The sequence below is a fragment of the Enoplosus armatus genome, chromosome 4 (genome assembly GCF_043641665.1).
Source record: "Enoplosus armatus isolate fEnoArm2 chromosome 4, fEnoArm2.hap1, whole genome shotgun sequence".
NCBI classification, from domain to species: domain Eukaryota; kingdom Metazoa; phylum Chordata; class Actinopteri; order Centrarchiformes; family Enoplosidae; genus Enoplosus; species Enoplosus armatus.
In genome coordinates, this window is record NC_092183.1 from 9,599,748 (window position 1) to 9,622,553 (window position 22,806).

The 22,806-nt window shown below is 40.2% G+C and overlaps 2 protein-coding genes across 2 annotated transcripts; both read right to left on the reverse strand.

Annotated features, from left to right (window-relative positions):
* mrps27 (mitochondrial ribosomal protein S27) lies at window positions 1-8,109 on the reverse strand. The gene is made up of 11 exons (XM_070904708.1): window positions 8,032-8,109; window positions 7,656-7,733; window positions 6,344-6,414; window positions 6,123-6,181; window positions 5,431-5,545; window positions 4,735-4,813; window positions 3,648-3,763; window positions 3,306-3,408; window positions 3,038-3,180; window positions 1,730-1,891; window positions 1-576 (listed from the first exon to the last, which is right to left on the reverse strand). Exons 1-11 carry the CDS (start codon window positions 8,102-8,104, stop codon window positions 328-330), a joined length of 1,248 nt encoding a protein of 415 aa, XP_070760809.1. The 5' UTR covers window positions 8,105-8,109; the 3' UTR covers window positions 1-327.
* Window positions 8,110-13,009: 4,900 nt separating this feature from the next.
* Window positions 13,010-21,379, reverse strand: znf366 (zinc finger protein 366). Its single transcript, XM_070904816.1, has 7 exons — window positions 21,331-21,379; window positions 18,006-19,034; window positions 17,745-17,912; window positions 17,061-17,211; window positions 16,291-16,482; window positions 13,767-13,941; window positions 13,010-13,683 (listed from the first exon to the last, which is right to left on the reverse strand). The coding sequence occupies exons 2-7, from the start codon at window positions 19,025-19,027 to the stop codon at window positions 13,010-13,012; spliced, it is 2,382 nt and encodes a 793-aa protein (XP_070760917.1). The 5' UTR covers window positions 19,028-19,034; window positions 21,331-21,379.
* Window positions 21,380-22,806: the final 1,427 nt, after the last annotated feature.

The window sequence follows — 22,806 nt, forward strand, 5'->3', positions numbered from 1 at the left end:
CAAGGTCACCCAACCATAGAGCTTAACAATTGATGTGAGCACACGTTCCAATAGTGATGATATCATCTCATAGTCCACAACAGAACAGGAATTTCTGATACAAATGAAAATCTGTTTTATTTTGACAATAAATCTATATTTGCCCTATTTAATTCTATAAAAACAGAGCAATAATTATCACATGAGCACACAGTAATTGACATATACAAAAGTAACGAGTGACACGAGCAGATGTAATGTTGACAATGTTGACATAAAACCCCAATTATCTCTTATAATGTATACACAATTTTAATGTACATACACAGTTGACAGTTCAGTGAGTCCCTATGCCTGCTGGGCTGCAGCCTTGGCAGCTAAGCGCTCCTGTTTCTCCTGCTCGGCCTTCTCCCTCATCTCCTTCTCTCTCTGGATCAGCTGCCTCTTCTCGGCCTCCCAGCCCTGCACCCGGCTCTCGTACTGCTCCAAGTCGGGTTTCTCTGCAGCCGCCAGGTTCTGCTGGGCCAGAGCCGTCACCAAAGCCTGGAAGGAGGCAGAGTCCACTTTACCCCGAGACTCCAGCTGACTGCTCAGTTCCTGAAAAGGCAGGGAAACAAAAAGACGTTGAAGCGCCCAAAAATGACCTCATCACTTCATGTAAATGACTTGGGTGAAACCCACCAAACCAGTGAACTCTATTCAATACATTTGAAAACACTCCCGAAGTCACAGTCTATCAAAAACATGAAGGTTTGGATGTTCTGATAAAGAAATCTGAGAGTCCACATTTCATTTGTAGAAATTAGTGCTTATAAAAGCCCTTGTTGGCACAGCTGGCCATCTCTGTTGCCTTGAGAAGTTCAGATATTGAATATCACACTACTTACACACTACAATTTAGATCAGGGCATGTTTTAGATGTGTGTGTATGTCAGACACTGAATATGACATTTATTTGCATTCTGTTTAATACAGCTGTAGTTCAGGTGGACCAGCTCCAGACCACACTGACTGTCCAATGTCAGATATTAAAAGACAAAAACTTCCTCAGTAAAAGTAGTCACACCTTAAAAGCTCCCTGTGGAGTTTATGTGTGGGCCCCTGTTTGTTCGCTCTTGTGCAGACGCATGAGGACGCAGCCCACGCGATACAAATTCCAGCCAGTAGTTTCCCACTAATCAACAGGTGGTGGTAACATGCCAACGAACACTACTGTGCCAACAAAAGGAAGGAAAGAAGAAGACGGCTGGCTAGTAACCATGAATGAAAATGCTTTATAAGGAAGGACATGTATTCAGCATGTTTGTTAGACCTCAAGGACATACACAATGCACGTTGGTGAGAAACACTGAACGTAAACAGAAACTTCGGCTGTTTACAGGGAAACTCAACAGGGCAGAGAGCTATCGGTGTGGTGAAAACATGAGGGCAGCACCCTTAAATCAATTTATTTGAATCATCAACGGTAATTTTTACAAAAACATTTCAATCTGCATTTGACAACAGAGAAAAACAGGATATAATATTAAGCTGACAATTTAATTTAGCTAAGACTGTATGAAATGTATGACTTTAAATTTTAAAGAATCAATTAAAAAAACCCTTAGTATTCTGCCCACTCAGATTTTACTGAGTCAACCCCAGTCATGTTTATCACATTTCTACTGGCTTGCCCTGACAAGGAAAACTGATGTAAATTCAGTTGCTACTACAAACGAAAGCACACCTGCTGCACACAACAAACACCCACCTTGAATCTGCTGGCATATTGAGGTAGCTTAGCCCGCTCGGCCTGATCATCTTCATCTACGGGGTCTTCTTTCTTGTCCTCTTCACCTGCTGACTGCTCTCCAGAGGAGTCACTGTCTGACGTAGAAGACAGTTCCTGCAGCAACTCATTCATGTAGTCCAGCTGAAAAAGTATGAAAATCAATGTTAAGAAAGCGGAAAGATTATTATTTTTTTATTTGTAAAATCAATATAAAGCGCAGTTCTGAAACAGCTGTTACTGCCTGAAAAGTCTTTATTTACTGTATATTCAATTACTAAATAAATGTTAGATATTTTTAATAAGATACAGTTCCTTATTTAAAGACATGCAATGATGAAAGAGGCTGAACACCTCACTTGACAACTCACCTCTTAATCTTAGGCAGAGGTAAGATTAACAGTGACCTGAGGCGGCAGTCACCAGCACCCTCATTTGAGATGTAATATTTCCTCTCTGTCCTACGGTGTTATCTGCTCTGTCTACATTATTGCTGCGCCGTTGTCTGACACAAGCCGTTTAGTTCCTGTTGCATTGATTCTCACAGACGTCCTCGGCGCTCCAGGCTCTTCAAAATCTCATTAGACGTGGACAAAGCTGAACTATTGAACTGGACAGCGCAGGCCAGATTAGAGGCGCTACACCCGACTGTGTGTTTGTGCATACATGTAAAAATAACAACAATATGACAGCGTGTATGTGTTTCATCTCAGCAGATGAAGACTGTGTGCGTCACTACACCCCACCTGGAAAGTAACAACAGTCTCTACTGCGTCTTTGTAATGCTGTGTTGGTAACCATCCTGTTGTGTGACTCAGAGCCATGCTCAACAGACTTTGCATCATTTTCATTTAAATCACATACATCATCTCATGTACCTTGAGAACGTGAGTATTTAAGTATTAAAGATATGTCAGAGCCTTTGATACAGTCACAGCAACTGTCTAACACTTTGGGAAATATGTTTGTTTGATGTCAAACCCACGGTCAGTGGAGAAGATCGATAACAAAATCTAACTGCAGGGAATGGTGCTGTCTGACGCGGTGTGTTTGTTATATTTCTTTATATCTTGTCATTTGTCTTTAAAGGAACTGGCTAAGTGGAGAAACCTCACATCTAAATGGAGAATAATTTCTAGAGATTAAGCGAGCAACGAGACTTGAATCAGGATCGATAGATGTCATCACTGTGCCTCAAGTACAGAGGTCCAGGACATGTTAAGCAAAGTTGAGCACAAATTCTACAACCAGGAACCTATTTCCACCACAAAAAGAGAAAAATATATTTACTGTGTCTTTAGACAGCTTGACATCACCAGAAGCAACAGCCACTCTCTCCATGACAGCCAGCGCTCGGTCCAGATACCCATGTCCCCAGAAGAGAGGCATCCCTTTGAACATGGCATGTATGCCCTTTAACATCTCCACCTTGCCTGGATGGGGAAGGTGGAGGAGAATAAATGAGACAAACAGCTTAATGAAAGAAAGCTGGATGAATCAATCACTGTAAAAAGATGAAAAATGCAATACTGTGGGGGAAGAAACTCAAAAGACACACCGAGGAGAGCATTGCCAAGCAGCTCAGCGCTGAGGCCAACAGTGTTGTCTTGCTTCCGTCCACAGATGAGCAGTGATGCTCCCAATGACCGCTCGTCTGACACCTGAACACAGTGAGGATCAAGTCTAAGTATTTTATTTGGAAGCATTCACATGCTAATTAGTTTCAGGCACCCATTTCCATTTGACTGAAACCTCTCATATATCACTCTGAATATCAGGACATTGAAGACTTCAGTTGTGCAAGTGTAAGTTAATGTACTGTAATTCGATGCATAAGAATATTCCGGGAGGTCATTTGTTTTCATAACACCTCCCATGTTGTTGCTGCTGTTTCACTCACAGCGAGTTGTGGTCTGGTTGCTAGGTAACTGCCCAGAGCGTGCAGAGACAGGATCTGTGTGGAGGGAAGGTCGAAGGCCTCCTGAAGCATCACCTCTTCAACCACAGAGCACGCACCTGCACCAAAAACATGATGTTTACATGACGCTGTATTTTTCTTTCTAAAATGTATGTTATCATTCATTTCTTTCCTTCTACATAAAATAATATTTTTGTTATACTACTAAAACTAATTGTAGCCATTATTACAGGGATTTCTTTTTAGAGATCATCAAATTTAATGAGACAGACAGCAGGGCAGGAGTAAGAACATAAAGTTTTAAAATCACAAGAATTCAACACTCTCACTTTTGCAGTGTGCCTGGTCACCTTTTGTGAAGTTAAAAAGGTGTTATTCTCTCTAATTTTTTAAACAAATTTAAACAACAAACAACAAATTTGGCACTATTGGTCCACACAGATCTGATGTTTTCCTGTGCCAATACTTTCTGAATCTCCAGAGGAGCAAACTCACATGCTTCACGTGCTCTATGACACAGAGGAATAAGATATATCAGGTTTTCGTCACAAGGCAGTACTTGTTGGTGGGATCAATTCATTGTTGGTATTTTCATGGGATTTGCTGACAACAAAATATATATAATGCTGCCTGATTTATCCTTAAAAGTAATGAAACATCTGATTTGAGTTGCAATACTGAAGTTATACAGTATATAAGCACTAAACAAACAGTGAATTCATCATTTTATCAAATGTAATCAAAACTTCAACATACAACTGAAAACACAGTAATATCAACTACGTGGCTTCACTTGTTGAAAAACAACGTACTGTTTACTGTCTAATGTTATTACAGAAAACATAACCAGGCTTCCCCTTTACGTCTGTCTCTTACAAACAAGGAAAGAAATGTTTAAAATCTGATTTTGGTGATTTGACAGACAGCCTGTTCTCACTCCTGGCAATATTCAAAGTCAACAAGAATGTGTTTGGAAACCTGCAGGTGTTTCATTTATTTCAGTCTGTCTGGACCTTATTCTGTCCCCAAATGTTTGACTGAAAACATGCTTTGAAAAAAAACACCTTACTTTTAAAGTCCCCATCCTTAATGTAAGAATCTACAAGCAGATTGAAGGTGAAGTCATCTGGGAATATTCCATACTGGACCTGCACAAACACAAACACACACACACACACACACACACACACACACACACACACACATTTAATATTTGCATCACATGTATAGCATGATTTGTTTTACATTATTCATCCACGGACATTGACTGTTCACCCGACATTTAGTTAAGCCGGTGTACATCACACACAATTGCGGAATCCGAATGCATCACTTCCATTGAGCCCTCTAATCTCACAGTAACATGACGCCAATCACAACAACAACAGGGGCGGTCACACTGATTGAGCCTGCTCCGTTTTACCTCACTGTAAACACGTCATCGGCTAGTGGACGTTGCTGCTTTTGTAATAATACTACAACTCATTCAGGAACAGTTCACATGCTGGACTGAAAATGTCAAACATTTTTTATGTTATTTGTGCTGCTCAGATCAGTCTGAAAATGTATCTGTGAGGTTAAGATTGGATCTGTGATTGCTCACACTGCCAGATAACTGCATCTGTCAGCTCTGATCAGATTTCTCTCTGATTATAAAGATGCGCCTCCTTCACAATGACCTAAGAGTCTTTTCAGAGTCAATTTTGAGCCTGTGTCTAGTTTGCTGTGTTAAGAATAAATGGAGAGATTATAATGTGTTGTGTACCTTGTTTTTAAGTGTGTGCAGGGCCTTCTCCCTGGCCCCGTATTTTAGACACTGTCTGATCCAACTGTGAATTGTCCAGTCTCTCAGGTACCAACAATTTGGACTGTGACGAAACCTGGAGGGATAAAAAAATAAAAAATGCATCACAGTGCTGCTTTATCAATGTGCGAGATAAAATGAGGAAAGATGTGAGGAAGAGAAGAGATGATGTGTGACTATTTCAGTTGCTGAAACTACCAGAAGAGCAAATAGCAAATTTGACAGCTTCATCCTGAAAAATCTGTACTAATAACTGAAATACAAAAGTTCAAATACAGCTGAATGTATTAACAATAATAATGAGTATTTACGAACTTCCCAAGGTGGTAAGGTAGTTTTTTAATTCTCACCCGATTCTGAAAATGAACGTGACCTGAACAAGGGTGCTATTGGGAAATATACTAAGTCTTGTAATCACAAGAATGGGTGCAGATTCCAGAGGAAGGAGTAAACAGGAAAGGTCTGGAGTTGCCCCGAACAAAGAAAAAGCATGTGACTGAATATAAACCAAAACAGACAAACCAAACAGACAATTCATTCCAAGAAAAGCATGTTGGTACCATTCAAAACCAAGGAAGCAGCAGACATCTGACACAGAAATGAAGATGCAGAAATCTGACGCAGTAAAAAAGAGTAAAAATGATTCCTCTTACTTGTAAAGGTAGTACTCTGCTTGATCAACTTCCTCTCGAGATGAAATGTTGTCAACAAACTGAAACACAAACAGAAAATATATAATATAAAAATACTCATTGAAATCATCTTTGTCCCTTCTGCCATCAAATTCAAAACAAATTTCATCAACTTTGTTGATTTATCAGCGACAGGTTCATCACAAACTACAAAATATTATTTAAATCTAGATACGACTTACCCGTGACACAGTCAGAGAGCTAACTGGGAGATTCCTGTCATATGTCCGGTCCATAGTGATGGCCAGTACAGCTGTAAGTTAAAGCATTGACAACAATTTTATACAGTTTATCATGTAAAAAACAAACTATTCAGAATGTCTTTTACAGTATGGCAAGCCAATGTGATACACACGGCTGAGACAAAAAAGCAGCAAATAAAATGTATTTTATTATTATTACATCAGTTGTTATCCATTTAACACTTTTCAAAACTTAAATATTACTGAATTTAAATGTAGTTGAAGCCATGGAAGGCTGTGTGTATTATATCCACACTATTGAGCAGTTGAGTCAGTGTAACACTGCCACCCTGAGCTGATCAAGTGCACACGCAGTAACGTTTGGTGCTGGACTGCAGCATGCAGCTATCCATGCAACAAAAGTAGCCCATGTCTTCATTATTTTGACATGAAGTAATCTGCAACCAATACTTCCAGATGTGGTGATATGTCAGCTACACCTTGCATTTCATCTCAAGTGTAGCTGGTTATTATAGTCAGACGAGGTATCGTTTGAAAATCTTCGCTACCGGTGCCCCTACAATACTTGAGTTTCAGCATCAATACACAGACAATACTTAAATCTTACTTACACACCAAGCTTGACTTTTGTGTTTAATTTTGTCTTAACACAAAATGAATCACACAATATTACCTAACCCTAACCCTGCACTATATCAGAACTTTACCTAAATACACAACACAAAATTATGATTTAAATCAAAAAATATCCGATCAAAGACGAAAACACAACTAAGAATCTGATCAGACATTCAATGCCAACTTTTGGTACTTAACAGTTTTCGATACTCGATATATACATTTCAGTCGATACCCAAAAAGTACTTAATATTGATATCCAGCCATTGATTATAGCACTCCCAATTTAGGGGCTGCATCTTTTACAATTCATACTTTAAGACTAAAATCATCATATGTTGCAGACAAATGTGTCCTCTTTTTGCCCAAATTTGGAAGACACAACTGGTGTGTCCTCTGCAGCTTTCGGTAGCCCACAATCCAATTGTATAGTCCACCCATTCTCTATAACTGCTTATCATGAGCAGAATATCCTACCCCAGACAGATCAGTCTATCAGTCTATAACATACAGGAGATTATTTAGTCATTTAGAGTCTCCAATTTGCCTCTGTTTGGACTGTGGGAGGAAACCCACCAACACAAGGGGCAAAAGATGGAGAGGATTTGAACCCAGGCCCCTCTTGCTGTTGGATAGACAGTTCATTAAAGCATTACCAGTTTTTAACACTTACCCAGGTTCTGAGGATCTTTCTCTCTGGCCTCCCACACTTTGATATCTGTGTAAGCTGCAGAAAGCAACCATCTTCTGGCTGAAAAGACAAACAACCAGGTCATGTAGATACAAGTAAGTTTATAAGCTAGTTAACATTACTTTAAGAAAACTTAACGACAGCAAACTGTGTTAAAACCCCAGTTTTACATATAGCCCTTTATTGTAACGTTAGCTACATACTGTTAGCCGTTAACAACATGAACTGGGGACATTTAGCTCCTCCTGCCTAAACATCAAGATAAGGACAAAGACGGCAAAAGCAATATAGGTTCAACAAAGAAATGTACTCAAATAAAACTTTAATTGTCTCGTGGCCAGGTGTAAGATGTGTTTACCTGATAGGGACGGAGACAAACATTTAACTTTGACTGCCGCTGTCACACACCGCTTCCACACGGAGGCTGCCATCTTTGGACGATACCATTTCTTTGCAGAGGCGGGGGTGATTCTGATGTTCCCTCAAAGAGGGTTATACCAAAAGTGAGACCTGACAAACTTAACGGAATTCCTGTATCTTTTTGATTAAAAAATGGATGACTTTATTTACAACAAAGACCAACAACATTCACACACAAAACTGAACGCAAACTTTAGGCAGGGGAGTCCATTAAGTCTACTGAAGTCTAATCATCAAAGTTCATTTTAAAGTTCAAATTAAAACAAATTGATCTAAAAAAAAAAGTCTTCCCAGCTTTTTGGGTTTTGTTTTATGGTGCCTAAATATAGACAACAAAAGGATGAAAGGTTTGGCAGCTTGGAGCCTGTCAGTTTAGATTTGTGGATGTGAAATTTACCCTGAATGATGTAGAAAATATTCACATCCAGCCCACAAACCACAAGGTCCTACAGCATTGCATAAAATACATCATTTTTCACATTAGTGGCCATTTCTAGTATTCTGCACATTTATCCATAATCATATAGTGGAAAAACCAAACATTTCCTTTTCTAAATTACAAAAAAAGTCTAATCTTTCCAACAGATCCTTTACTGGATAAATTCGGTGTAAAATCTTGATGGATACATCTTTATAATAATGCAGTATCTATGTTGAATTATTATTATTTTATTAATAGCCTATGATATTTTAAAGCTTGTTACATTTCATCATTTTCATTTCAATCTGTAATATTTGTTTATCCTCCTCAAGCGATGTTCTTGGACAAAGTCAGAATAATTGGCAGCAAAACAAAATGAATCATTGGCTGTGGTAAATAAAAATAACTCTGTTGCAGGAGTGTGCTTTGAAATTGAATTATAGATATATCTTTTTAATAGAAAGAAAAATCTTTACTTGAACAGTACCAATGTTGTGACAATAGAGGGCGCTGTTTATGTAAGGAGGAGTCAGACCAGATAAATACACTGAAGTAGAAGTGCAGCAGCTTCCCTTTGCCCCTGGCACTGCATATAAAGCCATCAAAAGTCCCAGTGTTAGTTACTCAGCATCATGGATGACTGCTTCCTGAAGCTTGTCTGGATATTACATTTGTCCAGTCATGTTTAAAAGATTGTAGACAATGCCTGAGACAGTAACACACCTTCAAAATAAAGCAGGAAGTGCCTTAAAATTGGGGCGCTGAGCTTTTTAGTTTAAACACGTATTTATTTGGGCCGTTGACCTGTTGTCCTCTCCCACCTCTCTGTCAGAGAGCCAGTGTTTTTGTTCTCCATTCCTACTACAGAAGGACAGCCCGCAGTTACAGTAAGCTCCTGGGCTTCGGGTCAAAGGAGGTGACAGGTTGAGACTGGGGTGGGACAGTTTTGCTGAACAAAACGTGGAAGAATTTTAGCACCATCTTGTTTTCTCACTCACCAGCAAAACAGGAAGCTCTTAGCCGAGCCGCACTGAAGAGAACTGACAGGAAGTAAACATTTCTAAACGCACAACTGGGGATACAGCTATCTTTTCAGGAATATACTATGAATAGGGTCTCATATTCTCTATTCCATTGTTATGATTTGTTGCTACAATACTGTGGCCTAGTTTTTTGTTTAAAACGTTAATGAGGCAATACTTAGTGTGCAATCAAGTTTCATCAAATATCCAATCTGAAACTTCTATCCACATTGTTATATATGGTACAGTGACGCAAATAATTCAGACATATTTGTTTCCAGTATCTCAGTTGCGTGCATCCCCTGTCTACTTCCTTTTTATTTCCCAGCCACAGCATCATGTAGTAAAGGACGCTGGTGTCTGAATAGGTAAGTGAGACAGAAAGACATGTGACACAAAAACAGCATTATAAGAAATGTGTTTATTCGTGATGATAAGATGTTATTTTTTCAGCAATAAGAACAGTATATTGTATAATGACAGCATATGAATATCTATATATGCTTGAGCAATTATCATTACATGTCAGCCAATCAATCAAATAAGAGCATCAACAATATATGCTGATCTCAAAATCAATATGAGCCTGACAGCATGACAATGCAGAAAAAGACCCAAAAGGGGCTTATTCATCACCTCTGCCTTGTTAGTATAAAACACCACAGAATGACAAAGGTATGACGTTATTTACAAAACACAATTAAAACAGGAAGAAGAAGATAAGTCCTTTTTAAACATGCGCTCTAGGACTTTAGGGAAACCAAAAGAGAAACATAATTTTAAGACAAATTAAGACAATAAGACATGAAATGATGATGATGAAAGATTTCCCTCTCTGGTTTGTATCTTGCACATAAAAGTACATATTTGGAAAACATTTGTATTATCGCATACAATTTGACAGCAGTAAAGTAAAGGAGGCAGTGAGGTGCAAAGATTTTAATGTTTTTGAAAGAGATATTCTAACATAGCATTACACCATAGCAGTCATTTGTCTACTTACATAACAGCTAAGTACATTTAGGAGGGAATGAAACAGGATGGGCACCACCCTGTAATATACAACCTGACATCTCCTTGTTTAACCCAAAATAAATCAGTGCTTTAACTCCTAGTTATTAACTGTAATTGGAGATTGTTTTTTTGAGAATCTTTATGACCCTAAAACTGACAGCACAGGCTTTCTGTAGCATTGTAGTCCAGAGGGAGAGATGAGGATTAGTAGATAAATTAGAATAGAATTTTGTTTTTGATGAATAGTTCAATCATTTGGTCTACAAAAAAGTAAACAATGTCCATCACAGAGCGAAATTTAGCTTCAAAATGCTTATTTAGTCAGACTAAAAGTCCAAAATCTAAAGTTATCCCCTTTACAGTGATATCAAAGAGAGAAAATCAGCAAATCCTCACATTCATGAAGCTGGTACCAACAAATATTTGGCATTTTTGCTTGATAAATTACTAAAACGATCAATCAAAGCACTAAGTCAGTGGATCTTGTGGGTTAAATCATCACTGACTGCCCTACCCCAAAATATAGAAAAGGTATCTGCTGTAGAAGAGTCATCTAACGTTCAGCTTTACATTGCTGTTAAAGGCCAGCCACAGAAAGCACTATACATTTGTCCTTTCCCTAATGAGACATTATGTTGTCATCTTGTCATGGTTATGACAAGTGTGTGTTGGTTTTCGTTGCAAAGCAGAACACCAACCGTTTGTTATTACAGGACTCATTTTCCCATCAGACAAGTGTGTATCTGTTCTCCAGTGTGCGTCTGGGTGTGGGTGATCTTTGGATTCTCATGGTTCTCTAAAGTTTCAGTTCATTAAAAACACACAGGAGAGATAGAATTACCTTATGAAGCACCACCTTTCCTTAGGTCACTGTGCTGTGATCAGTCATACATGTGATTGCACAACATGATGCTGCTCAGAGGAGCTGATTCTAGACGGGAGACAGCGATACAAACAAGTGTGGATCCTCTCTAGAGCCAGCGGTCAGGATTGAAATGTGTAGGTGAGGAAAGGAAAGGAGAGGAGGATGTGAGAACTTCCTCAAACTGTTTGCAGTTTCACCCTTTAGGACACGGTGGTCGTCACTGGTAGAAATAGAGAAGCTGCTGTTCTGCATTTCATCTGACAAGAAATTACTCGGTTTTTACCTGAACTGGCATGATAAAGTGAGGTATGATGTGATACTGTAGCCTAGTGAGTTTGATGTTATACTGACACATGACAAACGATACTTTGTTACCTTTTGTTTAATTACTTTATAATAGTTATGAGATATATGTGAGATCCCACATTATGCATCTTCCTCTACTTTGTGATAAAAACAGTTATTAGGTATTCTTTCATTCCTGTAGTATTTCTGTTTTCAGTGCTGCAATGAGCAGCAACAATGCTTTATTCTGAGTCATACAGACACATGAAGCCTTTGTCTGGGACACCCACTGTGTCCGTCACTGCTGTTTGATCACAACCTAAAAGAGAGAAGGGGAGAGGTGTTTTCTCTTCCTCTTCCTCTGCTTTGAAAGAGAAGCAGGAGGAGAAAGGCAAGCTTTTTGAAACTCGCAGCAATCATCTCTGGCTTGGTAAAGTATGTGTCAGACGGAGAGAATTGAGATTCAATATCTGGGCTTATGTTCTTTCAGTCACAGGGATGTTTATAAGGCGACTAAAAAAACAAACAGCAGGTTCATTACACAGATTCATGCATTCAAGCTTTTATTTTTGTATTTATCTCACAGAATCATATTTAGGTAACAACACAGCCATCCCCCAGAAACTGAACAAAGGCAACATAGATTAAAAAAAAATCTAAACATTAGACATAAAAAAGGAACAAAATCACAGTTTATTTCAAAAAGACACTCAAGGATTTGAGAAACTCAAGCTTTGTCATATCTGCATCTGTCAAAAACTACATTATTACACCCAAACAAAAATAACAAAATAATCCCAAAACATACACAATGGTTGGAGCAAGGGCAATTTTTTTTATTTTAATATCAAAGATTTATACAAAGATTGAGTCAAAGTTCAAGCAAAATTGCATATTTGAGTCAATTTTGCAAAATGATTTGTAAAAAAAAAAACTAAAATATTAAATATATTTTTGCATTTTATTTACAAAAAAAGCTACACCCTGATCATACTCTCCCACTCATAAATGTACATTAACCTTCTGTCAGTGACCGTTAATCAGTGTATGATATGTTCTGTACATACAGTATGCTTCACAGCTTTGTATTTCAGTTACTATTTAAATTTTTTGCTCTGTTAATAAACATGATATGTTCATCTTTCTATTTTTGTGCTAAGCTACTACACCACAATCGTCCATAATCAGTTTAGAGACCAGAGACCTAACACACTTTCCTCTCTACTCAGGGGCGAGTCTCCATCTTCCTGTGAAATAAACATCAGCTTTCCCTAAAACTTCTTCCCAGTATTCATCTAATCTTTTCTCATTATTTATCCTCTTCTTCATCCTGTGGACCTCCCATGACTTCACCTGTCTCCGATCCGCCCTGGTTCCTCTCTGCTACATTGATGGCTGCGTCACAAAAGCCATCCATCTGCTGTTTGCTTTGCTCTGGTTCATCCAGCTCTCGGTGCTGATCTTCTAGCTCTGAATCAGGGTCATAATCATACGACTGTCTACGGCCTGCCTCGTGATGGTACGCCTGCTCATCTAGCTCTGCATCAGACTCATAGGCCATCTCTTCTGACTGTAAAAGCTGCACCTGGTCACCTCTGGGATCTACAGAGAGGCCTTCTGCTGCTGACTCCCTCTCATATGTCTGTTCATCTAAACTATGCGGATACATTTTTTTCTGCTCCTCCCCTGGCCTCCGTTCAGCTGGAGACCCCTGCCCTCTCTCCTCCAGCTCGGGGATGTACTGGTCCTCGCCTGCCGGCTCATGTTGGTCCACCTCGGGGCTGTACTGGCTCCTTCTGTACAAACTCTCCTCATCCTCCTCTTGGCATGAGCTTCCAGGGACGCTCTCGCCATCAGACTGGGAGAGGCGGAGGCCCGGGAGGCCCGGGGGCTTCTGGGAAAGGTCAAACGGCTCCTCTTGGCTGAAGTGGGTGAGGAGGCCCATGGGAGTGGACAGGCAGAATCGTCCTCTTTGCCTAAACACTGAAGTCAGAGAAATAAGCACATACATAAAGCAACTTTTACATGTAAAATGAATATGCCATCTACAATATGAGCATGCTTACATCTTTCATCCAGTCCTCTGTCCATGACGCCGTGTTTGACCTTCATATGTCTGGTGAGGTTTCCCTTCAGCGTGAACTTGCTCGGGCAATAAAGGCATTTGAAGGGTTTGCTGTCTGAGTGGAGATGCATGTGGCCCATTAGGTTGTGCATCCTGTTGAACTCCTTCCCACAAAGCTGCAAGACAAGGGAGAGAAGCGTAAGGTAAGCTATCGTTAGTCAAGTGAGAAATCTAGCAATTATTTACACAATATTAACAGTAATGTATGTGCTATACATTCTGAATGGCTGATAAAAAAATTCCTTGCAACTCAGCCGGGCAAATGAACTTTCTGAAGTCTCTGCTGGTTGTCTGTAGACTGTTCCCAGCCAAGAAATAGTCTGGCACATAAAACCCCGTAAAATGGCAAATTTACAAATTGAAACTTAAATGTTTGTATGAATTAAACTTACAAGACATAATGTGTTAATTAGTGAGCTTTAGAGATGCTGGTAGGAGGACTACCTTTGGACACAGCAGGCTAGCTGTTTCCCTTGTTTCCAGTCTTTATGCTAAGCTAAGCTAACCAGCTGCTGCCTCAAGCTGGTATCTTTTCATCTAACTCACGGAGAAACATAAGCACATTTCCCAGAATGTTGAACAATTCCTTAAAAGTATTAATACCTCAGAAAAAAGTCCTGCATTCAAAATTTCACTTCAGACGACGTACAAATGTATTATCAGCTAAATCTATTTGAAGTATAGAAAGTAAAAGTACTAATTTGACTACTTTAGTTTAGTGGCTGATCATATGTTCTGTAAATCAAATCTGAAAAGTAACTAGAAACTCTAGCTGCCAGATAAATGTAGTTGAGTGACTAAAAAGTAAAACTTTTTCCTCTGAAATGCAGTGGAGTACAAATAAAAAGTAGCAGAAATTGGTAATACTACTTGGTGAAGTACAAGCTGCTCAAAATTGCATGCAAGCACAGCACTTGAAGAAAATGAACTTAGTTACTTTCCAGCACTGGCTGCAGTAAATACTATTTGTGGAAACAAAAACAATAGGCCACACCATCCACCTATTATTTTTCTTTCTCTGCCAAAGCTCCTTTGTTAGATTTGCAGAATGTCGAGTTGTAGAGCTACACGTAATCATGAATGAATGTGCAGGCATTCAGATATACATAGACACACACACACGCCCTTTCTCCCTCCTTCTATCCTTGTTTTCCTCTTTTCCTCTTTGTCTTCCCCCCTCTCTCTCACTCCCTGACACACACAAGAAAAACAGAAAGAGACAGAGAGAGAGAGAGAGAGAGAGAGAGAGAGAGAGAGGAAGCAACATCGAGACAGGGCCAGGAGGAGAACAGGGAAGGGCAACTCCTGCGCTGTCCTTCCTCTGCATTCTTTTTTATTAGGGTGGTCCTTTCCTTCAGGAGGAGAGAGGGACTGTAAACTGTCCAAGAGGACCGTGAGAAAACAGGAAGCTCCCTCCAGCAGCAGAGAAAGCGAGATGAAATCTATTTGAGGGCCCTGTTCTCCGGGGAGGCTGGGAGGCCATTGTTAGAGAGGCAGTTTGTGCGGCGATATCCTTCCTATGGACAAGGAGGCTCCTACTGCCAAAAGCCTCTCTGCTATCTGGTCATCGTCTCAGTCCTTGTACCAAACACCAAGGTCAAAACGGACACTTCAGAAAAGTGGGGAAATCCTTTAATAGCAGCTACCACTAAATATTACTGATTTGGTTCTTGGCTGTGATTATCAATAATTACACACTGGTTAATGTGGAGTCTTACAGTAAAACTAGTGAATGTTAGAGGAATAGTTTGACATTTTGCAAAATGTGCTTAATCGCTTTCTTGCCGAGAGTGAGATGAGAAGATCGAGCTTCGTTATTACCCAACAAATCCTGCAAATGAATGGCCAAAATACATTGTTAGTAACTGCCCTTTAGAACAACACATACTGTAGAGGTGTTTTTTGATTGGACGCCCCTATTGCCAGGACGGTTAGGGTCCGGGAAAACTTTGTGGTTTGGGTTTCAATTACTACCTTGTTAAGGTTAGCGGACTTTTGTTGTCACGGTTCCAATAATAACCACTTGATTAAGATTAGGGAACTATTGCGATCACGGTTTAAAATAAAGCCATGTTGACTGCCGTTAAGAAACAGTGAACAAAAAGCGGTCTCCCTGTTAAACTAGAATGTTTTGTTGACCCATTCGTCTGAGCCAATCTCCTCCTGCTGCGAACTTTGTCTAAAATCTAAAATAACGACACCCGACTTCCTTCTTTGCTACGGACGGACAAGAGTCACTTGAACATGCAGTATGTCGTTTTGGGGCATTTGTTGGAATGACTCAGTCTCTAATTACTGTACAAACATGAGAGCAGTATCAACCTTCTCATCTAACTGTCAGCATGAAAGCGATTAAAGGTATTTCCCAAAATGTTGAACTACTCCTTTAATAAGTGAACGAAAGAGAAATTGAAGGCCAAAACACAACGCAGAGAGCCAAACCTGACATGTTAAATTTGACCAACCTTGCATTTATAGGGCTTGATGTCCGAGTGGACGATCATGTGAGCCTTGAGAGTCTGTTTTTGGACAAAACTCTTGAAGCACATGTGGCACTGGTAGGCCCGTATGTTGGTGTGGATGAGGACGTGGCGCTTCATATTGGCCAACAGGGTGAACTCACGACCACAGATGCGACACTTGTGCTCCTTCACCCCCTGAAGAACAAGAGAATGTGGAAGTAGTGGTGTGAGAAATTTGGTCAACAGACAAGTCTTTCTGCTGCTTAAAATGTTGGTTAGTTTAATCTGTTAAGTCCCACTGATCTTTATTTTAGACTATTGTCTTTTTTGGGAAGTGAAGTCTTGGGTTTCAATATCTCACTCAGTGTAAACATCACAGTACTTCAACTAAGACTATGCACCAGCTCATACAGTATATTTATATATAATACTGTCAAACAGTGTGGAAGCAGGTGATTTTTCTAATCCTAAAGGGGAAATAAAGGATGAAAACTGGATGTTAATGGGTTAAGAATAGCTTCAGGATCTAGAATTTAAGGGGAAATTGCTTTGAGACAGCTGCCAAAACAACCTGTTAGGCTAGAGTCCAAACTCTTTCAGGCATCCTCGCTATCCAAAATGTGCACAAGGAATAATGGAAATGTCTTGATGTGACAGCAAAATTGATAACTCTGTTTGATGCCAAAAATCCATGCTTTTGCTTCCAACCGCTGTCAAAAAAATACATTGGCAAATGCTATGTCTTTTCTCTTTGTCCTCCTGATAAAACCTACTTTGTGAGTGAGCGTATGCTGTTTCAGGTGGTGTGACTGGATGAACTCCATCCCACACTCACTGCAGATGTACGGTCGGATGTCTTTGTGTTTCATCATGTGGTTCTGAAGCTGGCTCGGGTACTGGAAAGTCTTCTGGCACTCTGCACACCTGCAGGAAAAACAGGTATACAGTGAGATCTTCATAGAGCCAAATGGAGAACTGAAATGTTAAAGCAGTAGTACAGCATTTTGGGAAACGCGCTTGTTTGCTGTCTTGCCAAGAATTAAATGAGAAGATCGACACCACTCTCATGTTTGTACGGTAGATATGAAGATACTGCCAGCAACTGGTTAGCTTAGCTTAGTACAATCCTTGAAAATAAGGTTAAACAGCTAGTCTGGCTCTGTCCAAATGTCATGTAAAGCTCACTAACTAATATGTTATATCTTGTTTGTTTAATCAGACTATATCTAGTTTTTCTACTCATCAAAACTGACTGAACAAATCAAATCATAACATGGCCTGGCTAGCTGTTTCCATCTTTATGCTAAGCTAAGCTAACCAGCTGCTAGCTGTAGTTTCATATTTACAAACATGAATGGTATCAATGTTCTCATCTAACTCTCAACAAGAAAATTATTAAGGGTATTTTTGAAAATGCCTGTCGCTTTAAAAACGCTCACTAAGATATTTCAGCTCACCTGTACAGGGTGGGGCCGCGATGGACGGTCAAGTGCCTCTTCAGCTGGGCCAGCGTGGGGAAATCCAGACCACACTCCACACATACGTTCTCCTGGCCTTTCTCGTGCTTTAGCTCATGGGCGCGAAGCTCACTGGGATAAGCAAAACCTCTGCCACACACGGTGCAGCTGGAGGGGCAGATGAAGCGTGCAAAAGATTAAGATAAAAAAAAGGACAGTTGAAAATACAATGCACAAAATAACCTGCTGCAAAACATCTACCTGTATGGCTTCACATCACTGTGCTGCATCATGTGTCTCTTCAGGTGGCTGGTCTGAGTGAAGGCCTTGTGGCACACCTGGCACTTGTGGGGCCTCATGCCCTGGTGGGTGAGCAGGTGTGTGTGCAGGTGGCTCAGCTGCTTAAACAGCTTCCCACACAGGTGGCACCCATGTGGCTTGATGCCGTTGTGCCCCAGGATGTGCGTGACCAGGTTGTACTTGGAGGTGTAGGACTTCTCACACATACGACACTTCCACCTCTTCTGGTCTCCTCCCACGTCTACATAATAACTGTCGTCCACGTGGACGTTGAGACCAAGCTTTTCAGCAGTGGTTGTCCCACTGCGGGGAGATCCGTCACGGCCGCGATGCCTGGGCCGGAGGTCCTCTCTTGGGTAGAAAGAACCAGGGGAGAGGTGCATGACAGGGCCGGGCATGAAGAAGGGGTACGGGAGGAGGCTGTGGTGGAGAGATGGGAAGTAGGGAGGGTGGAGGAGGAGAGGAGAAGGAGGCCAAACAGGGGAAGGACTGAGTGGCTCCTGTTTCACTTGCACAGGTAGATTCATATCTGGTGATCTGTGATGAAGCTGCAGTCTGTTTAGCTCAATCATACCAGGGATGGGCTTAGGAGATGGGGAAGGAATGGGGCGAGGCGGGAGGGAGAAGGGGATATGGGAGAGGTTCACCGTCTTCTTGCTGCTGCTTTCTTCTGCCTCCTGTGCTCCTCTGTCAGGAGATTCACCTCCTTGGGCGTCCATTTTGAAAGGGGTTCTTTTGCGTTTTTGGGATCCTTCCTTTTGAGTATAACCGGGGCCAAGCATGGGAAAGAAAGCAGGTGGGCTGAACACACTGTAGGTGTCTCTGGTGGGTGATATGCTGGGATATCTGGTAGGGGAGAATTTTGGGGGCTTAATATAAAGCGGAGGTGGGCTTAAGTAGAAACTGTGCTGAGATGTTTGTCTTAGCTCATCTCTGAAAGGAGGATTTCTTGCTGGTGGGAAATTTACTCCGTCTGTTTCCATCTTCTTTCTGCGTTAGAAGGAGTACAGTAAGTGGTTACATGTTATTCATTACAGTGGTGGAAGAAGTATTCAGATGCTTTACTTAAAGGAGAACCACCCAACTCCCAACTCCTTCAAAGAGTCACAAGATAAATCTTGTGGGTGATGATGGGATGAGATGATTAATGGGGTAAGAAGAAAGAAAAAACAAAGTTCTGCTTCACAAATTTGTATTCAATTTCTGGATTTTGGATTAAATCTTTGCTTTTTGGTGAAATATTGGATAGTTTCACCTCTTTGGGCCTCAAACTATTACCTAAGTCAAACCACCTGAAATGTTTAAAGGGGAAATGTCTCTTGGGGGAACTGGGGAAAACTCTAAAACACGACAAGGGGCCCCTTTTTGGTCACAAACGAGTTAGGACTCACTGATTTCATCTTACATTGTATTTTGTAAGCTCATCACACGTCTTTTTATGTAAAATCTTTATCTGAATAGAAACTAGTAACTAAAGCTGGAGTGGAAAGTACAACATTGAAATAAAGTAGCATAAAATGGCAATATCCAAGTATCTCAAATTGTACAGTACTCAGTTACTTTCCACCTCTGGTAAGTTATACCTGCAGCCCCCCAAAAAACAGACTCGTCATTTTTAGAAAAAGTTGACGAAAGTACATCCAATGCCTCTGAGTCTGGCTTCCGTTAATGAAATGAAACTGTTTCTCTGAAGGTTTCTGCAGAAGGAATGTAACCGGCCACACAAACAGTACGGTGTTGACACCCACACATTTTACTGTTCAACCTGAAACCTTTCACTTCTTCCTTTCTCACAGATCTCCTCCTCTCCTGAAATTAGGAAGTTATCTGTGAAATGTTCACCTCTACCTCCTGCACACTTTTCACTTCTCCATGTCTTTTTTTCTCTGCTCTGTTCATCTTTTTTTTTTTGCACTGTTAGCCAGGAAGAACTTCCCTTTTTCTCCTCCACTGATAGTGCTAGGTGATGTTTCAATTTATATCTCTGTGAGAAGTCTGACTTCGATTAGATACCTGATAAGCATAAAACGAACATGTTAAGCTGTCATATAGATATAAATAACATCTCTACTGCAGTTTCTATGTGCATACTTTAGTTTAGATGATGGTCATGGATGAAAAGATGTTGATACTCAGAGGGAACTGTCTTACTTCTGCTTGACATCCAAATTGTGCTCAGCAATGTTGTACTACTGTATCTATTTTATTCCTGTAAATAGATCAGTGCTTATCAATGAGAAACTGCTGAGATCCATATCAATCTACTGTAGCATGACCACAAGGTCTCCTTTATTGTCTGTTACATGTTACTGTATTTCTCTGTTAGCTGTTGCAGATACAGCAACTACTCTTCCTGTATAATAATACACACAAAATACACATATTACCATGTATAGGGCTGTAAATAAGGATTATTTTCATTTTCAATTAACCTGCAGATTATTCACTCACTAAATCGTTTGGTCAAAAAATGTAAGAAAATAGTAAAAAATTAATGTTACACTTTTTGACACCTTTAAATGTCTTGTTTTTGTTTACAATCACATAAGTTAAAGAAAAGCAGCAAATTCTCATCATTCAGAAACAACAACTGAGGAATATTTTGGTATTTTTGCTTGAAAAATGTTTCAAACGATTCATCAGTTACCAGAATAGCTACGTTTCTGTCAATTGAACTGAGCAATTAACTGACTATTTTAGCTCTTAACATACAGTATACATCCAGATTGACATGCATGCAGACAGTATGATATGACTGAATCATCTCTAAGACAACAAAGTAAATGGTAACTAAGTGATTACAGATAAACTCACAAAATCACAGTTACATGATTCACAATGTCATTTTGTTTCTGCAAAAAAACATATTTTGAAAAACATACAAGCAGTGCAACACGCTCTCTCAACACGAGGAATAGCAATAGATAATGGAATTACACATAACAGGGACACAAGTATTTTGATGTAACTGTGTGATTAGTGATATGTAGAAAACATAAACCACATGCAGACTGCAAGAAGAAATGTTATTCTGCCTCTTCCCAAGGTTTTGAAACAATTTCAGATGCATACTGAAATGTTTCCCTTTCAGCCAGTTTCAAAAGCTCTCCTGAATATGATCCTGTTCTTTTATCCTCTCCCACTTAAGGTGAACTGTGCAGAGACCCCGGCCTATACTTTGCATTCCAAACAATCCATTAAAACCGAAGCCCCTCCTCATGTGCCAGTCAGTGCCATGTAAGTGTGTGTGTTTGTGTGTGGCTGCAGCGAAGTGCGTGGAACTTACCAGTTGAGTGTAGCAGAGTGTGTTTTCTGTGATGCTGTGGCTGAAGAGCTGCTGCAGCTGCTGCCGTTGTACCTGTACCTGCGTTCTCTCCCTCCTGCTCGCGCTGCAACTCTCCTGACAATGAGCCGCCCGTCCACGGATAGCATTTGAAGTGACTTAAGAAAGAGAACAGGAACAATCACTTTGTTCTCATTTTTCAGATGAGTACCTTCGGAGAGAAGGAAGGAAGGGAGGGGAGAGGAAGTCAACAAGCCTAGTGCCTTCCTGCAGAAAAATAAGGAAACACTATAGACATCTCCATTTCTCTATGAAATAGGGATTTGCACAGCTTTTTGGAGGAACGCGGGGAGGCGAGATCTGATGTTGCACAAGAAAACAATGCAGTTTGAATGTTTAACAGCTGTGAAGTGACGTGCAGTGAAGATGATCTCAGACTCTTTCTCTTTATACAGCTCAAAGAAATGCATGTCAAGAATGACTGATTTCACATTTTAAATGAATAAAATCCTTTATGTTTTTAGATGGAGTATGAAAAGATTTTAAGCTTGTGAACAGCACTAAAAGGTATTTCAGATCTTTTAGGTTCCAGCAGATAAAGTTTATAGTCAGTTAGGTGCATAGTGTTTATCATACAGGGGCTGTACACTACAACATAAACACTTGCAATCCAGCAGAAAAGCCCTGCAGCAAAAACTACACTACGTGATGTACAGTTTTTCTTTCTTTCTTTTTAAAGGGACAAAAAAACAGGACAAACGTCTGTTTGTTCTTCTTTCTAAATGGTCATTTTTGTTTGTAGTGTTGTTATGATGGATTGCAAAATATTGCATAATAAGTACTCCTGTTATTATGTCCACCTCCTAAGAAAGCATGACAGATGAAAACAGTAACAGACAATGAAAAGTGAATGCATAAATAGATTAAATGTGTCAACACAGCCACTAGGAGGCAAGAGTGGCCCATTGTCTGAGTGACAGTCCAGTTTACGCCACTTCATGACAGCATCTTATTTGTCTTCACATGGTGACTGCAGTTATGTTTTATGATCTGTCTCTGGGTGTGAAATCTAAATAAACGAATGTAAGTCCACGTCTCAATGTCCTACAAGAAGTTAGCGAACAAAGACGTCGTTATCAACTTGTTTTTAATTGAGATGAGGTGGCAGTTAGCAGATCAGGAGGGAGCTGCAGTAATTGAGCTCATATCATTGAAACGGGGAAACTGTCTTTTATGGGTTGTGGCCGATCATTAGCTGTGTTAATTAGCTCATAAGACCAATCAACCTCAGACCTGGACAATGTGTGCGTCAATTCCTGTGAGGAATTAAGGACTTTATTAATAGAAAGGAAAATGTGCAGGTGTGTGTGTGTGTGTGTGTGCCTTTTCCTCATCACTGTTTGTTTACAAACATCCAGCCTACAAAAAAACTCTGTGTGAAGCACTTCCAAGCCAACATGGCGGCTCAGCAGGCCGAGG